This window comes from Sitophilus oryzae, unplaced genomic scaffold (assembly GCF_002938485.1).
Source record: "Sitophilus oryzae breed Bouriz unplaced genomic scaffold, Soryzae_2.0 scaffold_359_pilon_pilon, whole genome shotgun sequence".
Classification (NCBI taxonomy): domain Eukaryota; kingdom Metazoa; phylum Arthropoda; class Insecta; order Coleoptera; family Curculionidae; genus Sitophilus; species Sitophilus oryzae.
The window spans coordinates 651,230-670,293 of record NW_022146928.1 but is presented as its reverse complement, the minus strand read 5'-3'; the positions used below and the strand labels follow the sequence as shown (position 1 = coordinate 670,293).

At 34.7% G+C, this 19,064-nt stretch overlaps 1 protein-coding gene across 1 annotated transcript in view; it reads left to right on the top strand.

Moving 5' to 3' along the window:
* LOC115885020 (zinc finger Y-chromosomal protein 2-like) overlaps nucleotides 1-19,064 on the top strand; it is a 32,283-nt gene that overhangs the window by 3,013 nt on the left and 10,206 nt on the right. The window contains exons 4-5 of the mRNA XM_030903762.1: nucleotides 14,900-15,058; nucleotides 15,118-15,365. Coding sequence (XP_030759622.1) covers nucleotides 14,900-15,058; nucleotides 15,118-15,365 — 407 coding nt within the window. The remainder of the gene's footprint in view (nucleotides 1-14,899; nucleotides 15,059-15,117; nucleotides 15,366-19,064) is intronic.

Here is a 19,064-nt window from a genome sequence, read left to right as displayed (position 1 = left end):
TTAGGGTTTCCTATACCTATCTGGCTCAGATTTTGAATAAAAAGCGATTTTTCATTAAAATTGTAATCAAGATGGCTGGTGTCGCCACGGCAATTTTCTAGTGACACTTAGCTATTTTCAAAATCGACATTAGTTTATGGATTTTATTTAAATTTATAACGGGTTATTTTTATTTAATTTTACCTACAATAAGGTTAATAAGTAAGTATGTATTATTTTACTAGCGTGTACCAGCGACTTCGTTCGCGTCGAATTAATCATTTGTAATGGTGATGATAAAGCAAAGCAAGAATTTCCATTAACATGCAAACTGGATAAAATTTTCTCACATTTATGTCAGCATGAGAAGAAACAATATGGCGATATTATATAACTTGGTAATATTTGAGGGGTAGTTTCATCTCGTTGGAATTTGACTTTCAAAAAATCCGTTTGCCAAAAATAAGCTTTTTACGTCGTGGAAAAGAAATTACCCAACTTTTTGGAACACCCTGTATGATTTTTTAAAAAATTTCAAAATATGTATAAAAAACAAATAAATTATGCTTGTCCAAGCGTTTTCCCGAAAGACTAACCGTTTTTTAAATAACAAATATTGTAATATTTGAGGGGCGTTTTCACCCTCTTGGAATTTGATTCGAGAAACCCCTCCTTATCGAACCTCTACACCCCACAGTCAATCCGTTTGCCAAAAATCAGCTTTAAACGTCAAGCAGTTTAGCAGAATCGTGATTACTCAATGGTCATATTTTATGAAACACCCTGTATAAATTTATAAAAAATCTTAAATTTTTTTTTCTAATTTATTTATTAATGACTTCAAAACAGTACAATAACTGACACCGAGGCCTAAATACAATTTTTATAAATATATCTAAAACTTTAACAAGTGAGATTATACAATAGCAATTTCAATTATAGGAAGTCACATTATAACAATTTTATATCTATAAGTTCAATTTATAACAAAGTTTCATTACTGTTTGGCTTTGTAAAAGTCTTTTAATTGTTTACTTAGTTTTGTGCATTCTTCATTTTGGATTGTAGTTGGAAGATCATTAAATGTTTGGACACTTCTGTATACTGGAGAGTCTTGACATGTTTTTGTAGCACTATACCTATTTCTGTATGTCCCTCTAGTTTTGTATTATATGAGTGATGGTCACTGCTTTTATTTAATGCAACATTTGTTTTAATAAGTTTATTTTTTATGTAATAAATTAATTTACATTGTTCATATTGTTTTATTTAAGATTTAAAAGTGGCACTTGTTTATATAACTGCTTAGTAGGAGTTCCATAATTAATTGAAAAAATAGTCTTTATCGCTTTGTTTTGTGCTTGTTGTAGCCGTTCCATCATGTATTGACTTGCAGTTCCCCAGCATGGTATTAAATATCTTAGGTGAGGCTCTATCATACTGTTATAGAGTAGATATTTTGTTGTGGTATTTAATTGATGAACGCACCTTTTTATTGATCCTATTATCGCACAGTGGGCAAAAATCCAGAAGTATGTTGCAAAAATTCTTTTTTTGTACGATTTCATTCAAATTTGGTGAAAACATTCTATACCAGTAGCCCGTGAACCCAGTTAGTTTTGGCTGACTTGAGAGTGGTTGGGAGTGGTGGGAGGGATTTATAAAATGGGAAAAATCATCTTTTGATTAATACAACTACCAAAATGCGGTAAGAATATTTTATATTTCACTAAATTTTACGATTTTTGGCAGAGCCAAGATGAAACAGACAAATATTGAGCAATTATTACTCCTCCGGCATATACAGGGTATATATATATATATACCGTATGATCGAAAAAAAACGGCGTCCAGTTGGCTTGGAAATGACGATCGATGACATTTCCCATATAATTTTACATATAAAATGACAGCGATCTTCATTTCATAGCCATCGTTGACGCCGTTTTTATTCGATCATACGGTATATATATATATATATATATATATATATATATATATATATATATATATATATATATATATATATATTGTTACGTTTTTCGTCGGTTCCGTGTGGATAGAAAGTCACAATTTATTTAATACACTATTTATTTAACACTAATTAACAAAAACAATAACGATAAAAGACTTATAGAACTATTTACAAACGATTTATAACTAAGAATTTATTTTGAATTTTAGCGCGTCAACTGCACTGGTCGATTTATAACTGCCCCCTGTAGGCCACAGCCGCCGGCTTTTATACCGACAGGTAAAGGACTCTAGAATAGTCCATAGATCGTTAGGTGCATAGAGAAGGTTTCGATTGTTCTTGTATGTACTACTCCATTCCAGTAGAACTCGATACTTCTCGAATATTCGAATGAATCATTACGGTGTCTATGCGATGTTAAGGTCATCCGAGGGCGGGCCATATTGTTAGGTTAGGTCGAGTCCACACCGGTCCGCAACACTGCCCCCTTCTTAGGTACATGCTCGTCCCGAGATGTACACGGTGAATGAAGGTATTTGCAAAGCTGGCCCCTGGTACATTGCGAAGTCTGGTAGAAATAGCAGTCTACAGTTTTCTCTCCCGATCTCAGCTTTGGGTTGTAGCAGCAAACAAGGATCTCGATTCCCGTAAATCTGAACAAGACTTCAATCATGTTCCGGATTGTACGCCAACTCAAACCATCGAGTCCACACGCCAGCTTCGGTATGGCTAATCGTGTAATGATGTTGTTTAGCAAGGCTTCTCTGAGTTCAATCAGGGTGTTCCATAGATTGAGATAAGTCGGCTTACTCGGCGACCATTCCTTAGTGACTAGGTAGAAGATGTGTCTTGCTTGACCATGTGCATTGTCGGTTAGCCTCAAGACGCTTCCAACCTCTGGATCCTGTCGGCGTAGTTCTCTGACACGCCCAAACTTCTCATTGAACGTCGCAGCGATTCCTCTGGACATCCGCAAACCTCGGGCCACACAATGAGCGAGCGAATAATCAGGAGGCACGGAAAAGAGGTCTCGTTGATCTTCTTTGGTTACACCATAGCGAGCCTTCTCACTGCTGTTGTATCGGGCCATGAAATCGTCAAAGGACATCTCCGAATCAGGGGGATCAAAGCTGCAAGTTCTCACGGTCCCAGCACGATCTTCTATTTCGCCTTGGTAAGGGCTCAAACGGTTGAAATGGACTACCCTCGGTTTTCCTTTTGGTAATTTTCTGATACGGTATACGACGTCATTAATCCTATCCATGACTTCGTATGGCCCTTCCCACGAGGATTGTAGCTTCGGAGATAACCCACGACGTCTCTGCGGGTTGTATAGCCACACCAACTTCCCTGGTTGGTATCCTCCATGCTCAGCTTGAATGTCGTAGTGTTCCTTCATTCGGTCACTAGCACTTTGAATATTGAGGCGGACTCTCTGATGAATGAAGCTCCATGGGAACTGAACTTCTCTGAAGCTCCATGGGAACACCAAACCTGCAGATCCATTCTTTAACAAGGGCATCAGCAATCGTGGACGCTTCTTGATTTGGCAACGCGTAGGCCTCGACCCATTTGCTGAAGTAATCCATTACTCCGGGAAAGGACCAGCCACGTCGATCGCTATTCGTTCGAAGGGACTGCCAACATTGTACTGGCGTATAGGGGCTTTACCACGCTTTTGTGGCCCATTGATGGCTGCGTAAATGTCACATTTCTTACACCTGGCCCTCACGTCTTCTTTGCAGTTCACCCAGTAGAACCGTTCACGCAGCTTGCCAAGTATCTTGGTAACACCAAGATGTCCACCGCTGGTTCCATTGTGAACTTCCTCCAAGACTTCTGGGATCCTCTTCTTTGGAATGACGATCTGCCTTCTCTCTTCTTGTCCCTCCGGTCTCTCGATCACACGACGAAGTAGTCCGTTATCTATTACCAAGGAATTCCACTGAGCCCAGTACGACTTTACGTTCGGCGAATATCTGCAAACTTCTTCCCACGTTGGTCTTTGGCCTGCGTTTTTTCCAGTTAATTACTAAACCTAATTCTGATTCACTGGTTTGGTCATTTGCAAGATCTTCGGGTTGCCAACTATCATTAACCACAGTTGTTCTTAGGAGTTTCACTTCTTCTCTTCTGCTCGGGAACAATGCTTACAGTCCTTAGCGCAAGGTCTTCTGGAAAGTGCGTCGGCATTCCGATGGATTGCCCCAGCTCGATGTTCTGTGTCGAAGTCAAATTCTTGTAATCGTTCAATCCATCTAGCTACCTGCCCTTCAGGATTCTTAAATTGCAACAGCCATTTCAAAGCAGCATGGTCTGTTCTTAACAAGAACTTTTTTCCATAGAGATACTTGTAGAAGTGTTCCACTGCTTTAACTACTGCTAGTAATTCTCGTCTGGTTACACAGTAGTTCCTTTCCGGTTTTGACAAGGTCTTACTAAAATAACCAATGACCTTTTCTTGACCATCCTGGATCTGAGACAGAACAGCGCCTAACGCATCATTGCTAGCGTCGGTATCCAATATAAAGTTTTCGTTGCCAAGAGGGTAGCTAAGTATGGGCGCACTAGTCAGGGCCTTCTTCAATTTTCGGAATGCCTCGTCAGAATCTGAGTCCCAAGAGAAACGCCTCTCGCCTTCGGTAAGTCTGGTCAATGGTTTTGCTATGGTGGCGAAACCTTGTACATAGCGGCGATAGTATGTGCATAGTCCCAAAAAGCTTCGTAGTTCATGTTTATCTTTAGGTATTGGCCACTCTTCCACTGTCTTGGTCTTCTGTGGATCTACCGCAACTCCTTGGGAGGAGACTACATGTCCCAAGTAGTGTACTTTTCTCTTGAACACAGATGACATTTCTTGGGGCTAAGTTTCAAACCAGAGCTCCCTAGTCGCTTGAAAACTTCTTCCAAATTCTTCAGATGATCGTCAAAGGATTTCCCAACCACTATGATGTCATCCAGGTACACTAACAGGTAGTCCAGGATAGTCCCTTTAACACAGACTCCATTAGTCTCTCAAAGGTAGCTGGCGCGTTGCACAATCCAAAAGGCATGACGGTAAATTGCCACAGTCCGGAGCCCACCGAGAACGCTGTCTTCTCTCTGTCTTTCGGCGCCATGTCGACTTGCCAATATCCACTCTTCAGATCTAACGTAGAGAATATCGTTGACCCCGCCAGCGTGTCTAGAGTATCGTCTTCCTCGGCAGGGGATAGCTATCCTTCTTGGTAACATTATTAAGTTGCCGATAATCAACACAGAACCTGGTGGTACCGTCTTTCTTCTTTACTAGTACTACCGGCGATGTCCACGGGCTGTTAGATGGTTCGATGACACCCTCTTCTTTCATTTCTCGAAGGATTTTGTCAGCTTCTTCACGTTTGGCGAGCGGCAGTCTACTCGGATTTTGTTTGATTGGTCGTGCATCTCCGGTGTCAATTTTATGTTGTACTAAATTGGTACGACCTCTATGTCCTGCTTCTCCTTTATCAAACACATCTTGATACTTGATTATCAGGTTTCTCAATTTTCTACTATCTTCGGGAAATAATCCCTTAACGTTTACTAACTCCTTAACCATTTTGTCCGGAATTTTTGAAATCGAAACTTTGGAGGCTTCCACGCTTCGAATGACTGAGGAGGCCGAACAACAGTACCCTAACAGGGTTCCCTTCTTCAAGGATACAGAATGATAATTCGTGTTCATTACTCTTACCGGTACAGACTTCTTCGCTCGTAGCAGGGGTTTTCCAACAGCGACCCCTCGTCCTATTTCGCTGTCATGGTTCCTTGGCTCCAACAGAATAATACTCCCATTATTCGTTTTACCTTCCAGGCGACCATCCAAAAATATCTCACAGCGCTCAGGGATCGAAACATCTTCTGCTACTACCACGCGAAGCGTCTCCTCACATTTTCGATGTAGAACCACTTCTTCTTCATTTATTTTCAAAATTTCTTGTTTGAGGTTTAGTTCAAAACCTCTAGTGGTCACGATGTCCATTCCGAGAATAAGTTCATCTTCGATGTCTGCTACTAACACTCGATGATTAAAACAGGTGCTTCCGATAACAAAATTAAGATCTACCTCTCCATGGATGAGAGCGCAGCTTCCTGTAGCTGTACGTAGTCGCCATTGTGTTGTTTTAATCCTTTTTGATGTTTTAAGGATATCCGGCCTGATGATCGTTTTGGTCGCACCCGTATCCAACAGCATGGTCCGTAACTCTCCATCCACGAAACTAGCCACAAAAATGCTGTTGAACTTGTGTTGTAGCGATGCGACTTGAACAGTTTTCGTTGGAACCTGTTGGGTACTGCTCCATATGTGTCCCTTTGATTCGACACTTGGCGAAACCGAGTCCACGTCTTTTTCTTGACAGTGACTTCTTACGTGTCCTGCCTGGCCGCAATTCCAGCAACAAGTCGGTCCTTTCTTGCCCATGTACCCACACCCTGACACCAATTGTTACGTTTTCGTCGGTTCCGTGTGGATAGAAAGTCACAATTTATTAAACACTATTTATTTAACACTAATTAACAAAAACAATAACGATAAAAGACTTATAGAACTATTTACAAACGATTTATAACTAAGAATTTATTTTGAATTTTAGCGCGTCAACTGCACTGGTATATTTATAACTGCTCCCTGTAGGCCACAGCCGCCGGCTTTTATACCAACAGGTAAAGAACTCTAGAATAGTCCATAGATCGTTAGGTGCATAGAGAAGGTTTTCGAATGTTCTCGTATGTACTAGTCCATTCCAATGGGACTCGATTCTTCTCGAACGAATGAATCATTACGGTGTCTATTCTTTAATGCGACGTTAAGGTCATCTGAGGGCGGGACATATAGTTAGGTTAGGTCGAGTCCACACGGGTCCGCAACAATATATATATATATATATATATATATATATATATATATATATATATATATATATATATATATATATATATATATATATATATATATATATATATATATATATATATATATATATATATATATATATATATATATATATATATATATATATATATATATATATATATATATATATATATATATATATATATATATATATATATGTATATATATATATATATATATATATATATATATATATATATATATATATATATATAAATAGTTCTATAAGTCTTTTATCGTTATTGTTTTTGTTAATTAGTGTTAAATAAATAGTGTTTAAATAAATTGTGACTTTCTATCCACACGGAACCGACGAAAACGTAATACCAAAAGAGTATATATATATATATTATATATATATATATATATATATATATATATATATATATATATATATATATATATATATATATATTGTTGCGGACCCGTGTCAGACTCGACCTAACCCTAACTATATGTCCCGCCTCAGATGACCTTAACATCGCATTAAAGAATAGACACCATAATGATTCATTCGTTCGAGAAGAATCGAGTCCCACTGGAATGGACTAAGGTACATGCGAGAACATTCGAAAACCTTCTCTACGCACCTAACGATCTATGGACTATTCTAGAGTTCTTTTTACCTGTCGGTATAAAAGCCGGCGGCTGTGGCCTACAGGGGGCAGTTATAAATATACCAGTGCAATATATATATATATATATATATATATATATATATATATATATATATATATATATATTGACATCCTATATATCTTTTTATATATATATATATATATATATTGACATCCTTCTTAGAAATCCTTCAGGCCTTATTCTGAATGTTTTCGAAAAAGTGTCTTGAATGAAAGTTTAATGGTCTCGAATACATTTTCAAAACAGTCTTCTTTGCATAACAGGGTGCCTTAGAAATCCTGTGCGTGGCCCAACTTTCTTATTTCAAATTAGTATCCAATTTTTTATTTGATTTTTATTTTCTCCTAAAAATCCTAACTACTTTTATGTAGCATAGCCTATACCTAATTTGAAATAAGATAGTTGAACTACGCCCAGACTTTTTGAAGCACTTTGTATATGCGTAATAGACTTTTTTCACAAATTTATTCAAAACCACTTTCATTTGAGACAGTTTTCGGAAACGCCAAATAAAGAAGATAAAGGGGGTGTCAGTATATAAAAGAAAACCCTACATGATTAGTTTAGTTAGTCTGATGTGTGATGTATTCGCCTAAATGCATTTTTTGTAAAGTAATATCCATTATATCTGGACACCCCTCTTAAATGAATTATTGTTAAATTGCTATAATAGCTAGGAATACCTACAGTTTTCGCGGAGTGATATTACCCGTGCATCACAATATGGTTACCAGTAAAACTCATAAGAATCCTCTACATGATGTCATGCGTAATGTCACAATGAGATAACAGGTATCCCTAAATTAAATAAAATACCCCGTATATGATATATTTAAATAGCATTTTCCCTTCTGATTTTGAAATGCCTACTTTGCTAATTACTAATATTTCCCACAAAAGCTTACCTACTATTTACTGATATTTTGTTTTATAACAGCTGGAAGTCACAAAGTGCACATTTTTAAATCTGAAAGAAAATACCATTTCATTTAATTAAAAAAATTAGGTACTGTCAAAATTTATCAATTTGTCAAAAAATGTCATTTGACATTTATGACATACCTCTTGAGAAAAATTACGTAACTTTATATTTCAAGTTCTTCTCTAGCTACTATGACAATTAATTTATGAGAAGTATCCACATAAAGGATCTTACTATACACATACGCATGGAGGCTTACGCTTCCAATAAATTTAATGTTGCGATTTTTAGCGATTTTTTTGACTTAACTTTTCTAATATAGAATATATGCCACTATCAAAAAAACCTTAAATGATTATGTTCTACTTTGACCTTTACCTAGTTTTTATCCAAAAAATCAAAATAAAAGATACTTTTTTACTTACCTTAACATTAAATTTACAGCAACCGGGAATCTACGTAAACACGTTATGACAATTTCACAATAATTATTGACAGCAAGCTAAGGTCGTCCGATTCAATTGTTATAATACTGTGTCACTTGAATGCAACGCCTACTATTTAAAAAATTGTAGAAAAAAGGCAGTTATTGGACACAAATTAACTGAAAATGTGGATTTTGCGCAAAGCTCGTTTTACAGCCCCTCGAAAGAGACTCCGAATATGTTTTTTTTGTTAGTTTTATGTGGTTTTCTCTTAACTAATATGTTTCCAATCTAATGTTATTGCCATAAATGCTAACTGTGGATGTTATTTTTTGCAACTTGGTTTGGACATATTGCCTACTGTGTATCGACGCAATTTTTTGTATAACATTTTCTATATGAATGTTCCATGTTAAATTATTTGTAATAATTAGCCCTAGATATTTATAGTTAGTAACTTCTTTTATATATACATTATTTAGTTTTACATTAATTTTACATGAGTTTTTACCTCGTTGATTTATTATCATATAAACAGTCTTATCAGTATTTACAGTCAGTTTGTTAAAGCACAGCCATTTAAAATATTTGTTTAGATCACAGTTCAAGTTAGTTTCTAACGCATCACAAGACTCTTCAGCACGAACAAGTACAGTGTCATCTGCAAACATGAAATACTCAAGTCCAGCAAAATTCAAACTATGTACATATAGAAGGTATTGTAAAGGTCCCAACACTGAGCCCATTGCAACCCCACTCTTGAATATTGTTCATCACTGCATGTGTCATTTTCGATTGTGGTGTTTTTTCGATTAGTAGAGTAGGATTTTAACAAGTCATGACACACTCCACGGAAACCCATTTTTGAGAGTTTATGCAGCATCAGATTTATATCTACCGTATCGAACGCTTTTTTTAATTCAATAAACACTGTGGCCACATATTTGTTTTGATTGAGTTGTTCACTTATATATTATAGTAGATCTACAGTTGCTCCAAGTGTATTGCTGTTTTTCTGGAAACCATACTGTTTCATATCAAATTTAAATGTTTTTTCTATAAAGTTGATCAGACGGTTCTTGATAATTTTTTCTAGAATCTTGGATAACGTATAGTGTAATTGGTCTATAATTGCCAATATCTGTTTGGGGGCCTTTCTTGTAGATGGGTATTATTTTTCCAATTTTTAATTCTTCTGGGTATATACCAGTTTCTAGGGCATCATTTATCAGTTTAATTAAAGGGTTTTCAATAATACTAAAACAAGTTATTAGGTCACTCTTAGTTATGCCATCATCTCCTGGTGCACTAAAGCTTTTTAAATTTATTATTACAGATTTCAGTTCTGAATGAGTTGTAGGCTCAAGAAAAATTGATTCTGACACTTCTTCTTCTGTAAATCTTCCATCTGGAACATGTTTAATCTGTGCAGCTAACTGTTGGCCTATGGTTGAGAAATATTTATTAAAAGCATTTGCTTTCTCCTTAGCATTGTCCAAGATCTCTCCACTTTCGTCTTTCAGATTTCTTATTTTTTGTATAGCTTGAGTTTTTCTTCCACCAATTTCATTTATTGTATTCCATATTTTTCTATAATTTCCATCCGCTTCCTTAAATCGTTTTTCTGCATAGGATTTTTGTAGGGCTTTTCTTAGGTTATTCAGTGCATTTCTAGCCATTGTAAATTTTTCTCTTGTGAAATTGTTTGGGACTTTTTTCCATCTAACATATAGCTTATCTCTTTCCTTTATCATTTTAATGTACTCTGTTGTTACCCAGTGGTTGTTTTCTTTTATTTTTATTTTGTGTTCTTTAGTGCATTGTTGTTTTGTTGTTTTAATTGTATCAGCAAGTTCTTTGAACGTCGAAATCTCCTCCTTTTCTATTTTGTCTTGAAGCGCTGTTAGCCATGACTTGGTATTAAGTGATTTTCTGGATATTTTTTCTTTTTTTCTTTCACACACTTTTTTCTTGATTTTTACATATATCGTTTTATGGTCTGATATGCAATGGTCTTCAATAGTAATGTTAGAGTCTATGTTCTGGGTTGTTATTATATGATCAAGTATTGACGCTGTTTTTTCTGTCACTCTAGTAGCATTTTCTTTGGAAATTTTGTTCTGTATTTGGTATCCATTCATCTCTATTAAGCTCGTGTAATCTCTTTCTGCTTGGGAGTTTTTTAGAAGATCCAAATTTATGTCGCCAACCACTATGCACTCTTCTTTCTGTCTTTCCAGTATATCATCAAGTTTAGTTATATAGTTTTGGATTTTATTTTGAGGTGGCCTATATATACCATGAATGTTCAGTTTTTGATCAGGTAAATAAATAGATGCACTATTACAGTCTTCCGGTAGTAGACTCTTAATATCATTTTGGATGTAGTGTAAGTCATCTTTTATATAAATGGCCGTACCACCACCCCTCGTTGTTCTACAGTCATGAACAGCTGAATATGATGGTAAATTTAGAAAGTCAATTTCGTTTTCATGAATCCAAGTTTCTGTGAGTATAATCAAATGAATATTTTCTGGATAGTTTTTAATTATATCAATCAGATCTTGCAGCTTATTCCTTAGGCTTCTAATATTTATATACAATAGATTTAGGTAAATATTTTTACTCATTTTGGATGTAAAAATTTACTTTACTTTCTTTAATTTATACATATTTACAAATTTTCGAAGTGATCAATACTTAAGTAAATCACTTTTCTCTCTAATTCTTATGGGAGATTCATCATTGTTCCTTTTTAGGTAGATCCTGCCATTTGAGGCAAACACTGATTTATATTGCTTTGTCTTTTTAAACTCCCTCACTTTTTTAAATAGTATCTGGTTCTTCTGTGTCAAATCGTCGTTAAAATATGTAAAACAACAAAACAAAATATACGTGTTTAAGAGTTTTTCCGAAAAACTCACCGGTTTTTAAATAAAAAATATTTTAATATTTGAGGGATAGTTTCACCCCCTTAGAATTCGAGTTTGGAAAAATCCCTTCTTATTGAACCTCTACACACTAAAGTCAATCTGTTTTCCAAAAATCAGCTTTTTATGTTAAGCGCTTTAAACAGGATAGTGATTAGTCGATGACCAGATTTTTCGAAACACCCTTTATACATTTTTAAAAAGTCTTAAAATATGTAAAAAAACAAAATAAAATATACGTGTTTAAGCGTTTTTTCGGAAACTTGACCGTTTTTTAAATAAAAAATATTGTAGTATTTGAGGGTTTCACCCTCTTGGAACTGGAATTTCGAAAAATCCCTTCTTATCGAACCTCTAAACCCTAGAATCAACCTGTATGCCAAAATTGAGCTTCTTACGTTGAGTGGTTTGAGCAGGATCGTGATTAATCAGTATGTCAGTCACTTAAGGATTTTATATATTAGTATAGATCAAGAAAAATGAAGCAGTATCTGCTGGCGGGAGGAATGGATATGTTACTAGTGATTTTAATTTGTGAGGACAATTGCTTGTTGGCCTGAAGGGTTTATGCTCAAAAATATCCAAATAGAAATTTTCTTGACAAGCGTTTCTTTAAAAAACTACTTTTCCTATTTCGCAGAGCTCATAGTGTTGTATATGGCAAACCTATTAGGCAGAAACCTGTTGTTGGAAGTGAAGAAAATAAATTTGTCTTAATTGGCTCTTGTATAGAAAATGCAATATATCTACCAGTCATTTTAATATAAACCAAAGAACTACTTCTGTATTTTTCTTCATAAAATAATAAATACTTACTCACTAAACTATTGTAGGTAAATTAAATAAAAGTAAACTGTTCTAAATTTAAATAAAGTCCATAAACTAATGTCGATTTTGAAAATAGCTACTAATTGTCACTAGCAAATTGCCATGGCGACATCAGCCATCTTCATTGCCATTTTATTGAAAAATCGCTTTTTATTCAAAATCTGAGCCAGACAGGTATAGGAAACCCTAATATAGCTTGAAAGAACATTTAAATCTGCTTCGATTTATTTTAAAAAATACAAGGTGTTGCATTTGAAATAACGAAGTTTTTATGTAAAATAAATATTTAAAATAGACCAGCAATTTTTGATACCCCTGTATACATTTAAGGAAGCAATCATTTTTTTTAGTAAAGTTTACATTTACATTTCAAAATAATTTTAAATTATGCACATTGCTTCTCTACATATACCCATAAAAATTTTTGTTTCTACATCTTTCCGTTTTCGTATAATCAACCGAGGCAAATGAGGTGCGCCACCCTGTATATTTTCATATTTCATTCATATGTATGTATAGTATGTCATTGATCTGCAGTGTAGTACATTATTACAAATAAGCTATAAGCGTATGTAATTTGAGCTGTCAATTGCGAGAGATGGGGAAGTTCCAAAACTAATTGATTAAAAAATTAATTTTCTGTATAATTTTTTGAAGTGAAACTTCTTTACGCGCGTTATGGGAGTAAAAATTTCCGTAGAGTAAAAAGGCCGTGCACACGAGCTAGCGTCAGGAAAAGTGGTAAAGATAAGAGGTTATGATAGAACGTCGTAACTTGGGTCCTATGTGACCTAGGGGACTGAAACTCGGAACGTAGTATCTTTTCATGATATTTTGACGTTTCGTGCACTACGAAATCCCATCGTCAATAAATCAAATCACAAAATTGTCCGATTTAAATCAAATTTGTTATGTCGATAGATTGGACCGAGGCAATGAACTTTTTCATCTATAGATGTGAACCGATTCAGCTGTTAAACGACATCTGCGGCGCTAACACAACTTTTTTATTATTGACATTTTGAGAAAGATGCATTCTTCATTTAAATTTTTGCTTGTTCTAAAATGGTTAATCCCGTTTATATTTTTACAAATTTCCATATACCTCTTCTAAAGACAATCCGCGAACATATTGTATATGTTACGGTTAAGGTCCGATGTCCGGTTAATGTCGAGATTACCCGGTTAATCTCGAGAATAACACACAACAAAAAACATAACCAAACCCAAACATTAACCTATTAATGTCGATATTAACCGGGTGTATCTATCGTTAGCTATCGTTAGGGTGTTCATTTTTTTATAAGGAGAAACGTCAGTAATCGCCATAATTTAAAAACTCAACTTTTTAACGCATAACACGATTACTTAAGAACCACTTTAGATATTGAAACTTTTTTTTATTTTGAAGTTCGGATCGAGATGTTTAAGAAAAATTCAATAAGCTTGTTTTTTCCATTCAAAACTTTTAAAAAACCTATCTATTTACTTTTAGTGCATAGCAATTTTCAGCAATCGTGTAACTTTTTTATTTATAAAGATTTTCACGTACTGTCTGCAAAGAAAATATAGCAGAACTATTAAGAAAGGTTTTGAAAAAAACTACAACCAATTATTTCTAATGGATTTCGAAATATCGATTTTTAAGTTCAGAGTTCTAATAACGCGACCACTGTCGAACACCAACTCAATTCCGCTTATTTTTACCAATAATGCATGTTTCTAACTTGCACTTAAAAATTTACAAGCGATAGGAAAAATGTCAACGACTCGTTAATAAATAAACAAATAAAGTATAAGAAGACGTAATTAAATCGTGAAGCTGAACGCGTGATGTGCACCTTTTCCTAAAATTTTAAGTACTGACAGAGTTTTGTATGTTATCTGTGTGACAGAGGTACTGATGGGTCGACCGCGACGAATCTGCTATATCCCCTTCCACGTATCTTAGCAATGTGCACAGTTTCTCGGTTTATTTCATACGTTTGGCAACGTCTTTACTGTTCTCTCTTTGTTCAGTACATTATAAACGCATTATACTCTTTTTACATACGGAAATCTCGACCCAAAACCAACCTATATAGCAACCTAGCTCTGCAACCTAGATCTATGACCTAGATATTATCTTTTTACTTTTAATATTTTTTTCTATTTTACCTATTAATTTTTTTAACTGATAATTTCTTTCTCTCTCTTTCTGCAATTGTTTTTGCTTCGAAGAAATATTTTGCATTTCTGTTATAAATTGTTTGATTTTTATTATAGGAAAACATATGAATTCGGTCCATCCTGAACTTAGAAATTACAGCGTCTCCGATAATTACGCCTGTGGTTTGTGCCCGTTTAGCGTTAAAAGTATTGACTTGCTTAGATCACATCACTTAACGGCCCATAGAAAAAGTTTTGAAGAGAGTGAAGATGGAGGTAAGAGACTCTCTGTTTTTATTTACTTAGAGAATGTGTTAATAAACTACCAAATCTAGGTCCGATCATACTCAACAGCGCTTTCAGCGCGGAAGGTTCAAGTCGGGAGGCGAAAATTTTTAGACGATTGCAGTATAGCTGTGGCGCTTGCGACTATGCTACTAAAGATAAATCTAACCTTAGAAAGCATTTATTTACGCATGGTACAAAGCCTGTTATGTGCGATCACTGTAATTATAAATGTATTTCACCCTATCAGCTCAGAAGGCATTTGAAACAGAAGCATGTTAAACAGTCACTGCTAAAGGTAAGAAAAATAATTCTTGATGTACGTGCGTAATAGCTTTAGAATTAACAATTTTATGTGTACTATATACCGGGTGCGTCTCAAAAGTGGCTCCCCCTATAACTTGTAGCATTAGAAGTTATAAAAAAAAATGGAATGTTTTTTTAAAGAATTTTCTTTTGAAAAAATATTAAAACAACTAACACTATGCGACGGAGCTGTTCGCCGGTGAGCAATGGGTCGTAAGCTAGTGAAAATTAAACAGTGATACTTACGTCTTTATAAGATACTGGGCGCCACTCAGTTTTCCATTTACTTTCGAAAACTTCTAAGTTGAAAACTGAGAAATCAACTCAGGATATAGGTATTACTTATTTTAGGAATTACACAAATGAAACGCTGAGACAAACTAATAACTAAGTATAATTAATTAATAATTAGATGTAAAATAGAATTAAATCAGACTATGAAAATATTTGTTGGTAAATTGTATGTTATCAAAATAAATCACTCTTATTAATGGTAGTTTAAATCTGCACGCTTCTGAATAATATTTTTACTAATTATACCGCATAAAGTCTGGCGATCTTGGTACCAAAATGTAGGGACTCTTTATATTCAAAAAAAAACCGTACTATGTGAATATCAGAAATATGCATAACATGCGTAAAATTTATCAAAGTGAATTCTTAAGTAATTAAATATATAACATGCCTGAAGGGCTTAATAAATTCAAATGCCTGAAGGGCTTAATAAATTGAAATGAATTTAAATTATATAGGTATAAAATTAAATGATCTGGCCTTTTTATCCGTTCTGGTCACAAGCTGGTTGTGGTGAACTTCTACCGGAACTGGATTGTGGTATAAGTTGGTTTCTGAACAGACAGGATCGAAAACTTGTGTGGATTCAGGATATTTCTCCGGTATTCCCGTTGTGAAATGTAGAGACAAAACGTGGACCAAATCTCAGGTGCAAAAAAAGACAAAATGGCACCATAAAATAAAGCCACCATAAAATGCCTTAAAATAAAATTCTGCCATAGACTAAAATGCTGCCATAATTAAAACCCTATAGAAAGAAAAGAAAGGTATTAGGAAACGTTACTCAACGTTACGTTTAAAAATAAGAGTCTTACCTCTGCTCAGAGGGTTTTCCCACACAAATTGGCAAAATACCAACAAACGCCGATAGCTCTATCGGGTTCAGCTTTAGCCACCAATATGGCGATAAAGGTGGGCACGAGGTATATACCTATACTGTCAGAAATAAAGTGACGAACGAAATTCGACCGGACTCAAATATCTCGCCAGAAATAAATAAGAAAAAATCAGAGATATGGAAGTGGGAGAATGAGCTTCGACGAGTGCGCATCCAAATTTTTGTCGACGGCAAGATGGCAGACATCTTCCAGGTCTCGCTGTCACTTCCCCTCTTTAATTGACATCTGTTTGTTTTGTTTTGTTTTTCGTTTGTGTTGTTATCTAGTTAAAATTTATTATTATCTCAATTTGGTATGTTAGTATATGACATAAATAGGGATTAATTGACGTATTCAATTGTTTTCGGTCACTTCCTGTTTCACCGGAAATGACTACAATTTTTGATTTTTAAATGGGACTCTCGGAATTTTTTTACTTTATTCCATAGAAAATGACACTCTGAATCGAATGACATATCTTATGTCAACTTTTGACATATTCGCTCAAAAACAAATTGAATTTTAAATTTCAATCTAGAGTGCCATGGCTGTGTTAAAAACACTAATTTTTAATCAAGGAGCCTTGAAAAGATAAGTTTGATCGTCTAATGTTTTTAATGTCTTGCCCTGGCCGGTTGCCCAAATCGTGTTTTTATCATATTTCAATTTTTTTAAATGGAACGAGGGCGGCTCATTAGCATGCTTGAAAAAAGCATTTTTTACAAGTAATTTGATACCACACACTTTTATATAATAATATTTCGGTATATTCGAGTCAAATTATCGTTACGAACCGCGTGTTTTGTTTTGGTTTGGTTATAATTTCAAATAAAAATAAACCATATGCGAAAATGTCAAAAGTTGACATATTTATGATACGTCATCCTATTCAAAGTGTTCTATCGAATAAAGTAAAAAAATATCGAGGGCGCCATTTAAAAACCAAAAGTTGTAGTCATTTCCGGTGAAACCGGAAGTGACCGAAAACAATTGAATATGTCAATCAATCCTAATTTATGTCATATAGTAACATACCAAATCAAGTTGATTTATCTGAAAAATAGCCACTTTTGAGACGCACCCGGTATACAGGGTGTTCCTTAATGACATGCTAATATTTAAGAAGGTGATTCTTGGAACCTATTATATATAATAATATATAGTACTCGATATGTCGAATGAAGTGGTCGTGTGCGAATGTTGCTCGGACAATTTCATAGTAAATATTAAGTTTATAAAGTGTTTTAATTGCAAAAAGCAGTTTCACTTGTCATGTGTCAAAATAAAGGATAATGTGAGTAAGCAAATTCAGGAATGTGATAATCTTTTTTGGTTCTGCAATACATGCAAGAATTTTGGTGCAACGCAATCTAGAGATGCGAAAATAATAATTTTAGAGAAAGAGGTGCAATGTTTAAACAGAGAAAAGCAACTCTTAACGAAACTCATAAATGAATTAGAATATTCCAGCCAGCTGCAAAAATCTAAAATAATTGAATATGAAGAAAAATTGTTGTTCGTACAGGGAACGGCGACAAAATTTCAGCAAAAACCCAACGAAAAATACCTACAGCTCGCCGAAACCTTCGCTGCCTGCGGTACCTTCGACATCCTATGCCGCTATTGCCGCTACTAGTATTTCTGCAGCAAATTCTTTGCCAATTAATCGCATAGATTCAAAAATGGTTTCTGCAGAAATTTAAAAGTTCATACACAGAATAAGTGTAATGATTATATAAATATAAATAATACAGGAAATAATAGTAAAAATACACAGAGTCAGAATCGAAGGAAACCACATGTTGTTATAGGAAAACAATCTATGGAATCCAATGAAAACTATATTAAAGGAGTTCCAAAAATAGCGTCGCTACATGTTTATCGTCTTGCTCCAAATACCAAAGCTGATCAACTTACCAAATTTTTAAAACCATCGTTTCCGGAAGTTACATATGAAGAGCTTTCGTCAAAACACCCTGAAGTGTATTCATCTTTCAAGGTGAACATTTATCAAGACCATCTCAAGGATGCAATGGATGCAACCAAGTGGCCAGAAAATGCTTGTATTAGCCGTTTTTTATATCTAAAGAAGAAGGACATAAGACCGTCATAGATTCAAATCTGCTGCTTCTCAACATACAGGGATTAAACGTGACCAAAATTGACAATTTGATTATGGATATTGAAAATTACAAAAATTTGATGTTTATATGTTTAACAGAAACATGGTGTAAATACGAAAATATAGACAGCATATGTATACCGGATTATAAATTAAGTGCGAAGTTTTGCCGAAGTGTGTATCAACGTGGTGGCGTTGGAATTTGGACTAGACTTGGTATGGATTATAAGGTCATTAACGTGGATAATTTTTGTAGTGAAAAAAATTTCGAGGTATGTGCAATTTCGTTTAATCTAAATGGAAAATCATATAAATTAGTAAATTGCTATCGGTCGCCACTAGGAGATGTGAATATATTTATAGATAATATATATAATGTTTTAAATTTCTTATATAA